The sequence below is a fragment of the Apis dorsata genome, unplaced genomic scaffold (genome assembly GCF_000469605.1).
Source record: "Apis dorsata unplaced genomic scaffold, Apis dorsata 1.3 scaffold_376, whole genome shotgun sequence".
Classification (NCBI taxonomy): Eukaryota; Metazoa; Arthropoda; class Insecta; order Hymenoptera; family Apidae; genus Apis; species Apis dorsata.
In genome coordinates, this window is record NW_006263639.1 from 1506381 (window position 1) to 1516658 (window position 10278).

The 10278-nt window shown below is 23.5% G+C and overlaps 1 protein-coding gene and 1 long non-coding RNA gene across 2 annotated transcripts; one reads left to right on the forward strand and one right to left on the reverse strand.

Annotated features, from left to right (window-relative positions):
* Window positions 1–287: 287 nt before the first annotated feature.
* On the reverse strand, window positions 288–834 carry LOC116186003. The gene is made up of 2 exons (XR_004150927.1): window positions 660–834; window positions 288–566 (listed from the first exon to the last, which is right to left on the reverse strand). It is a non-coding gene; the product is annotated as an uncharacterized LOC116186003 (long non-coding RNA).
* Window positions 835–5604: 4770 nt separating this feature from the next.
* Window positions 5605–8348, forward strand: LOC102674922 (eukaryotic translation initiation factor 3 subunit M). Its single transcript, XM_006618854.2, has 7 exons — window positions 5605–5758; window positions 6006–6185; window positions 6299–6393; window positions 6473–6691; window positions 6758–7026; window positions 7503–7646; window positions 7961–8348. Exons 1-7 carry the CDS (start codon window positions 5714–5716, stop codon window positions 8182–8184), a joined length of 1176 nt encoding a protein of 391 aa, XP_006618917.1. The 5' UTR covers window positions 5605–5713; the 3' UTR covers window positions 8185–8348.
* The last annotated feature ends 1930 nt before the right edge of the window (window positions 8349–10278 follow it).

A 10278-nucleotide genomic window follows, 5' to 3' on the forward strand; every position in this document is an offset into this window, starting at 1 on the left:
AAAAAATTTTGACGGCAATCTGTCGTTTTTTAAGTTATTCGCAACTACTAAAAATACTAAATATTATTATGCGTTACTAAATGTTACTAGATGTTACTATTATTTTCTTTTTTTGAAAAACACTTTGCATCCTTCGAGATCTTGATTTATCTTCAAGAAATAAAAATTTAGGAGATGAATTAGAAAAATTTCGACGGCAATCTGTCGTTTTTTAAGTTATTCGCAACTACTAAAAATAAATATTATTATGCGTTATTAAATGTTACTAGATGTTACTATTATTTTCTTTTTTTGAAAAACACTGTGCACCATTGTTCCTTCGAGATCTTGATTTATCTTCAAGAAATAAAAATTTAGGAGATGAATTAGAAAAATTTCGACGGCAATCTGTCGTTTTTTAAGAAACACGTTTCACCTCCAATTCTTCCTAAGACTTTTCGACGAGCCATCGTCGTCCCTTTGTTATCACGACGAAACACGTCCGCTTCATCGTGTAAACCGAAGTTAAGCCGTTCACAAAGCGTATCCTCCGGTACGAGAGCGGCGCCCACAAGGGATTCCAACCACTGGGAGAACGAAATTTCATTTCTCGCCGGTGGAAGAATTCTTCCCAGCTGTGACATCGCGAAATCGAAAGCCGTTTGCCTCAAATTTCTTACCATAAGAGAATCTGGATACTGGTAAATCAAGTAGGAAAAGCAAGTTGCTCGATTTTATTTCTAAAATCGTTTGCGTATTCTTTTATCCACAAATCTTCTAATCCACAATTGTTGTTCACTTCACGTATATTTTCTTACATATTAAAAACAACATACATTTAGGATGATTTATCAGATATTTCGTTTTATTATTTATATTATTGATGGCAACAAATTTTTTCAAAAAGAATATATTTTGATATTATTACTTTTAATTTTAAAATTTTATGAACGATTGGATTATTGTTTTTTTTTTTTAATAGTATCATATACTTTTTATTCTAACATCAAAATCATTTAATTCCATATGAAATATTTTTTGCTATAGATACAATAATAATAATAATAATAATAATGAAAATCGAGTTAGTGATATACGTAAATATATTAAAAATTTGATCAAACTTGGAAAATTTGAACAATTTAATATATTTGTAATAACAATTACAATTATTGCAAAAAAATATATAATAACATCGAGATATTCTGTCAGATTGAAAGAGACGATAAGAAACTATCCTTTTCCGCCTGTCGCCTATCGCAAGAAGTAATACAGAGTTGCATTATTCCACGAACAATAAGGGACGCGGAAAATATACTCTGGGTAATCTAAGATAAGAGGATAGTGAAAAAGAATCTTGACTAGAAGGAGATTAATCGTAAGGATTACCGGTGACTATAATCACATAAAAATTATGAATATGAATAGCAAGACTATGCGAGAATAAGAGTACAGAAAATACGATTAGATATTTTAAAATTGATAAAAATATACGAAAAATGATTTATATTCGTGCTCCTTATAGACAATGAAATATCACTTCGTGTAAATTTCCAATTTATAATATTTTATTGCGGAAGATATTAATCAAATATATTTTTTAGTTATCGTTAGATGAGTAAGAATTACATAGATATTGCAGAGACTAGATTATTCGTATCATTGACTTGGAATAGCAATTTTCTAATTGCTAAGATGTTCATTGATGAAACATTTGGATTATGGGGATACTATGGTAGATATAAACTCTTCAGAAAATATATATTTTTTTTTAATTGAATAAGTTGATTTGAATAGTAATTTGAAAGCTTAGCAATTTATTCATGTAATATTTAAAGACTTATGAGAAAAATGGATTGCATTCAAGATTTAAGGTGGTCTAATTCTATCCAAAAATCATAATTTGTCCTTCAAATATATATTCTTGGTTATAATATAAAGTTTTGATTTATCGGATAGTCGAATTCCAGTGTGTTTCTCCAGAATTTATAATGTGTATGGATATCTTGATCTACTTTACTGGCTTGATCTCTCCAAGATATTTACTGTACTTGGAGTTCTAATTTTCTCCCGTAGATGAAATCTACTTTGCGGTTATTGTTCGTATAAAAAATGATAGTACTTTAACCGAAAGATTTAATATAATTAAATATTTTTATTTTTAAAATGATACATATTATAATTGTACATTCCTCACTTTTATAAATTATAAATTGTAACTCTTTTATACATATCTTATTCACTGTTGTATCTACGTTTATATTTCTCATCCACTTAAAATAAACTTCATCTATATTTATCTATATTTTTTATTTATCCAAAATTCATATTAAATAATTCCACGTATAATAATTTTACTAATTTTACCAGAATACGCGTCTAGCACATCTAATAAGCAAGAGGGAAACATAATGATCAATTTGACCACTCACGTACAAACGAACAGAAAAGTTAACAGAGCAATATGACGTTCACGTGGCGCTAGTATCGCCTAAGATAATATAATTCCGCATACAGATGAGCTTATTAAACGAAAATCCGCAGATGGAGCTGCAGTATAAAGTACTGTCCATGCTCCTTGTCTGATCAGACACGCGATGGCGGGTCTTTGAACGGTTGGTTCTTACAGCTTTTACAACGACACGAAAAGCGTAAATTTTGTAAAACGTTGAAATTTCGATTTTATCATAGCACACGTTGAAATCGTTTAAAAGCACTTACATAAGATAAGGTAATGATAATTTAACGGACGACAAATTTAATTTTTCAAGAAAATATTTCACTTGTACGATATGCAGTGATGATAATGCGCACTACTGAAGTAGAATTTATTCATTGGTTAAACATTGGTGGTAATAAAACTTAAAAATGGATTTACGATATCTGTGAATTAAATGTTTAAAAAAAATAAATAAATAAAATGAAGAACATTGAACTGTATGAATTTTTTCTCGTGCAATGATTTTATGGATATTTAAAAAAATTATTTAATGTTACACTCTATATATAGATTCGAAATGGCTTCCATGGAATGGAATGTTCAACATTCACCGGAGAAAAACCTCAGACAATGCGCATTGTTAGCATACATGTGGGAAATTTAACAGCTGGGTAAGAAGCGCGCGAAATTTTATAAATGTTTCGATTATATTTCTTCCCAAAGAATGTTTAATGATAGTTTTTTCTATTTGTATATTCAAAAATATTTGAAGCAAAGAAAATAATCAAGTATAAAGTATATTTCGATTAAAATATAAAGTGGATTAATCTAAATATTTCTTATTTCAACAAACAAAACACTCTTAATCTTTCAACAAAGTAATTAGTATAAAATTAAAATGAATTTGATTTTTTTTTTAACTTTAAATTAAGAAATATATTAATAAGAACCTCATAAAGCTAATTGGAATATTTATTTTTTTATTAAACAATGAATAATACACTGTATACGATTTTTAATGGATTAAATTTCTGTGCACGAAAATGGTTAAAATGAAAAACAATTTAACGTTCAAATTAAGATAATATTATGAAATTTTAAAAGATTAATAGTAATAACAATTTTTCGGAAACCAATTTATTTTTAAATGTAAGATTCGATATTTCTCTCTTGAAGATTCTTTTTCGCAACCTGGAGGAGCTATATCTTTAGAGAAGGATATAAAATATTCAGTAAAGAAGTTTTTGAACGTTTCTTGGAAACGTATTTGGAAGAATCCATGTTGTACAGCATATATAAGTATGCTTTTTCGAGGTATTATACAAATCCTTAATTCGAAGGAACTGTTTCATAAATTTCAAGCTTTACCACTCGCCTCTTCTAATATAATAATTTACAACACTCTCGAAAGAGATATATTAAAATATTTTTTTCAGTTTATTCATAATATTTTATAATTTTATGCATATGCAATCTTCATCCATCCATTTACAAGAAAAAACTTATATCCTTCTTGAATTTATACAATTATTCTCTAATCATTTATCCATCCAACAAGTGTTTTACAAATATTTTTTAAATTTATAATATTTATATATAATTTTATAATATTTTAAAAATTTATAATATTAATAAAATAATAATAATTTAAATAATAATAATAATTAAAATAATAATAATAAAAATAATAATTTAATATATATAATTTTATAATATTTTAAAAATTTATAATATTAAAATAATAATAATATTAAAATATAATAATAATATTAATATTATAAAAATATTAGTGTAAAACTTACACTATTATTATATAGAAAAATAAAATTAGGACCATTTATCTTTATAAATAATTACCAACATTTCTATCTGATTGCGATGTCTCGTTCAATAATTAGCCAACATTCCACTCTCGTCTTTTCAAAAGTACTTTCAGAGTACATGTTTATCTCTAGTGATTTCTGTTTTTCGTGAAACTTTGTGCCGGAAGAACGAAGAAAAAGAAGCATCTAACTTGTTCGGTGGTCCAGATACCTAACGTCACTGTCATTAAACAAGCTACCGGTCTACCGAAATTATTTTCACTGCTTTCCCAAAGAACTTCAAACCAATAGAGTTATAAAAATAGCTGAGCGCACAGGAAACAGTTGGTAGTCATCCGTAAAATGTTTTTCATGTTTTATTGATAATGCACGCTAAACAGATCGCGCACAAATAAAACTGAACTATAAATATATCAATCAAATATGGCAAAATTAACGTTCAAATAACATTATATATATTAGTAACTGGTAAGACGGTTTGAAAAAAAAGAAAAGATTTGTACGAAGTAGATTTGGAACTTTTGAAATAATAATGAGTGATATTTTTTACTTGTATTAGTTAGTTAAAATTAATTAATTTGATGTCACGTTGTTATATATTTTATATAGAGAATATAGTAAATTATGCAAAAGTAATTTTCATTCTCTATTTATTCTAAATATTTTAGGAATAAAAGTATTTGAATTTTCAAATAGATGTAGATAGCTGATAGATCGATATATTAATTTAAATCAATAAGTTAAACAAGACAATAAAAATTTATTAAATATTAAAATTGTCTCTTGAACGCAAATGTTGAAGATCACATATAAATAAGATAAATAGTAGATGACAGTAAAATTAGGGAATTGGCGCCATCTATATAATATTGTAGAACATAAAAAAGGGATAAAAAAAGATAAAGATTGATCGTCAGCGCCATCTCTTGAATATCTTTCAAAATATCTTTCTAAAATAACTCAAAAGATAACGTTTCTCAATTTTATTCTATTTTACCTACCTATCCTATTTTACCTTTACCCTATTTTTGAAGAAATGTTTTTAATAATCAATAGATGGCGCTGATGACCAATTCTTATTAAATTTGTCTCCTACTATTTCCTTTCTTCATTTTATAAATTTTCATTTTCAACATTCTAAAGATGGCGTTGATTTCATAATTTCTAATTCTTAGATTTTAGATAATACTACCAAGAAGTTATACCAAATATTTAATCTCTTTTTAGATATAATATATTTCTAATCTAATTAAATATTATAGATAAAATATAATAATTAAATTATAAATTCGACATAAATTCATTCTACTATAATTTGTATTTAAAATAAACCATATTTTCTACTAACAATCATAGAAATTTCTTTCTTTACAATTGGTAATCATGAGAAAAATAAGAAATTTTAACTAGTTACTAGTAAACTTATTCTTTCTTAAATTGTGATTGAGAAAACGTGGTAAAAATCATCAAAATGCAAGTACCTCCGATTTTTATGGAATTACCCTTAGAAGATCAGGTAATTAATAATGAAGTTATATTACATATTTAAAACTCTATAAAATTATATATATTCAAAATACAATTAGATACCGCAAATATTTTATTACATTCTCTAAATGAAAATTATAGGTTATATTAAATTTTCTATTATTATTTTATTTATATATTTAAAAAAATGATAAAGATATACACAAAATATGATTGCAAAAAAATTATATATATATATATATATATATAATTTTGAATTAATGATTTATTTTTAGGCACAAGAATTAAGGATATATTTTAAAAATTTGGGTGCTGAAATAAGTGAAGAAAAATCTCCTAAAGGTATAGAAGATGATTTACATAAAATAATTGGTGTTTGTGAAGCTTGTTTTAAGGAAGGAAATGAAAGTGAAATAGAAACAGTCTTAAATGATATTGTATCTATTATGATAGTGGTAAATATTTTATATTGTTAAATATTTCACATTATTTATGTTTCTCATATTATTAAATAATTTAATAAATTTCTTCTAATAATATCAAATTAATTTTATATATTTTATTTTAGATTCCCACTGAACGAGCAGAAAATTTAATATTAGCATTTTGTGAGAAATTGACAAAAGCTCCTGGTTATAAACTTGGTTTAGTATGCCTAAAAGCGTAAGTTATGTTGAAAGTTATGAAAAATATTAATATCATTAATTTTTTGGTATCAAAATAGAACTTCAAATATTTTCAGATTATGGTTATTATTTCAATCTCTTCCTGATGATTCTCCAATGAGATATCATGTTTATTATCATTTAGTTCAAATTGCTCGCAATGTTGATCAAGTAAAAGCTGTATATGGTGGAATAGATCAATTAAAACAGCAGTTTGCATCACTTCCACCATCAAATGAACAAATGCAAAAATTACTTCGTTTACTTCATGAAGTACTTTTAAGTTGCAAACAAGGGTAAATAAAATTTTACTATAAAATATATTGTTATTATGTAATATGAAATGAATATTCTTGTTATAGGGAACAAGCTGCTGCAGTAATGGTAGAACTCTTAGGTACTTATACAGCAGAAAATGCTTCTGCAGCTAGAGAAGATGCACAACGTTGTATTTTAGCTGCATTAGCAGATCCAAATACATTCTTATTAGATCCACTTTTAGCATTAAAGCCTGTAAGATTTTTAGAAGGAGAACTTATTCATGATTTACTTCTTGTCTTTGTACAAGATAAATTACCTGCATATTTGGATTTTTATCAACATCATAAAGAATTTGTAGAACATCAACTTGGTATGTACATATGTTACATATATGTGTTTATGTTACCTATTACTTAATATAATATAATTTTGTATAGACAATATATAAAATGATATATTGTTTTAAATTATGTTTATTATTATTATGATTGATAATTATAATCTGATAAAACTATTTGATAGAATTGATAAGAAACTTTGTCCATAAAATAGACGTTAATAGACAATGGATAATAGAGGAAATTTGATTTTAGAAATTAAAAAAAGGCATAAAATTTGGTATATGAAAATGTCTATTTGAAGTTTATTTATTAAGTTATAAACAATTTCAAGTTTGCGTTAAATAAAGCCAAGTGCAGGCAAGAATGATGATATGATGAAAATATAAGTATCTCACTTCATTTAACGTTTTAATTGTTTATTTAATGAATAAACCTTAACAGACATATATATTTGTAATATATGTATAATACAAATTTAAAATATAAATTATATATTTATTATTAGGATTAAATCATGAACAAAATATGAAAAAGATGAGATTATTAACATTTATGCAATTGGCAGAAACAAATCCTGAAATGTCATTTGATACAATTCAAGAAGAATTACAAATTAATGAAGACGAAGTAGAAAGTTTTATTATTGATGGTAAGTTATATAAGTATGCTTATAAATTTTATAACAATGCAATTAGAATATATATTAAATAATAAAAAAATAATTTTAAACAAATATATTTATAAAAAATATGTATTTGTCATAAGGAAATATGCCCTATATAAATAAAAACAATCTCTAAATTTTATTATGAAAATAGAGACAATATATACAGGGTATATCAATGAATTAGTACTGGCTTGGTAAAACTAAATTTACTAAGTTATCGAAATATTCAACATTTATATATTAAATTCTTTTTATGTAAATAAAAAAAAAAATAAAATCAATTTTTTATATTTCAGTCTTGAAAACAAAACTTGTTAGGGCTCGTATGGATCAAGCTGGTCGTAAAGTTCTCATTTCAAGTACTATGCATAGAACATTTGGCAAACCACAATGGATGCAATTACGCGATTTACTTGCAGCATGGAAAGCAAATTTAACTGCTGTACAAGAAGGTATGAAATCTGTAGCTGCTGCACAAATGGAACTTGCTGGAAAAAATAAAACTTCTATCAATTATTGATGATGTTTAACTTACATATATTTCATTCAAATTTTTATATATAAATATTAATTGGAAATCAAAATTAATTAATCCTTTAATTCATAATTTTATCCGAATAAATATATACATCGTATATTATACAGTATTATGTTTACAATTAAATTAATTACATAATTAAAAAACTAATGGTAAAAGATTATTTATAAAATTTATAATTCTATTATTTGGTAATTTATTTAAAACTTTATAATATACCATTTTCATATTTTTATTAAAAATTGTGAGAACATTAATAAGTTTCATAAATTTTAATAAAAAAACTTATAGATTATTTATAATAAAACAATTAATAATATTCATAAATTCATTTAATAAACTCTTTTAATGTGCTTTTTTGTACATTTTTGTATATAAAATGTTTTAAAATTGAAATTTACCAATTTAATGTAAATAATCCTAAAATATAAATTTATTGATAATAATTTAATTATCCATTTTTATTTCTTTCATACAGTAACATTTTATTTTTATTAATTTTTATATATGATTTCTGACATCTCTGGAGTATTTCTTATATTTTACAATTTGATCAATAGAACATTCATATATAATTTTATAACTGTGCATTACATGATTAAAAAAGCCACATAGGTTTTTGTACTAATTCACTTCATTGTTTCTAATCTATAATGTTGTTTATCACACGATATTATTAATTGGTACAAAAATTACAAAGTCATAAAACTAATAATATAATTTTATAAAAAAAAAATAACATAATAAATGATTTTGATAGTAAATTCAAAATATAAAAGTAAAATAACATTTCTATTGAAATATTTATCATTTCGTTTTTATACAAAAACGTACGTAAACAAAGTTTTATAAAAGTTTGTATAAAAAGTTCAAGTTTTAAACGAAGTTTTGTATGTTTTACATACATTTTTGCACATGCATTGATATCATTTGAATCAATTTGAATATTTCCATTATTTTTAAAGATATCGAGAAATTTTGTTTACAAAAGTTATATATATATACAAGAGAGAATATAATATTACAATAATAATCTATTTATATTTATAGGTAAAGAATTAATAGAATTAATAGAAACTTCGAAATCACCATTAATTTTTTTTTAATTTATGCTTGTTATATTTTTTTTATTCCTAGTAAATACAAGCTTATTAAATAATAGAATACATTGAATCATTATAGCTTTGATAAATAAATAAATAATAAATTTAAAAAGATATTTATGGATTTCAAAATCTTTGACAATCTTACAAAAAAATTATCATTATTATAATATTATAATCTCCTTTGTACCATATAAATTTAAATTAAAAATAAGAAATATTCAAGATGATTATAGTTATTGTTTCACTTTGTATACACATATAAACAAAAATGTTTCTTAGAAACATATACTATTTTATTATATAAATTTTTTGTTCATAATTAAATTGAATTGTTAATTAATCAAAAAATAAACATATTAACAGATATATCATAACATAATAAGCATAGAAATCTAAAAAAATTTTTTTATGCAAACATTTCTAATTAGTATATTTATTTTTGATGAAGTAATTTATATATCACTATAAAAAAATATTGTTTCTTTGCCACAGTTAGTTTAACAAAGTTAGTTTATATTATAAAAAAAAAAAATTGTATAAAGAAATGACTTAATATAATAAATCATTACATATGATATCGATATAATTTCCAATAGTATTTTGCTATTGAACTTAATAATCATACTAAACAATTCTTATAATAAATTGTTTTTCTACATCTAATGATAACATATTGTAGAAATAATAATCATCATAATAAAATCATTCCATTATATCAATTACTAATTAATATGTAAGAAATTTTCTTTGCTCTTTCTTTTTTATAATTTTATTTTAGATATGGCATCATAAACTTCACATTGTTTTAATTTTTGAAATCTAAATTTTTTTTACATTCTACATTATGATCTGTAACAAATATATAGCACATTTATATCTTTATAATATAGCCTCAAATTTATGCAAGTATGAAATTTTTTTTTTTCTCTTTTCTTTTTTCTTTTTTTTTTTTTTTTTTTTTTTTTTTTTT

Coding starts and splice junctions, on each gene's coding strand:
- LOC102674922 (XM_006618854.2), top strand. CDS start 5,714: ATGCAAGTACCTCCGATTTTTATGGAATTACCCTTAGAAGATCAG. Junction 5,759..6,005: donor AATTACCCTTAGAAGATCAG/GTAATTAATAAT, acceptor ATTTATTTTTAG/GCACAAGAATTAAGGATATA. Junction 7,027..7,502: donor ATTTGTAGAACATCAACTTG/GTATGTACATAT, acceptor ATTTATTATTAG/GATTAAATCATGAACAAAAT.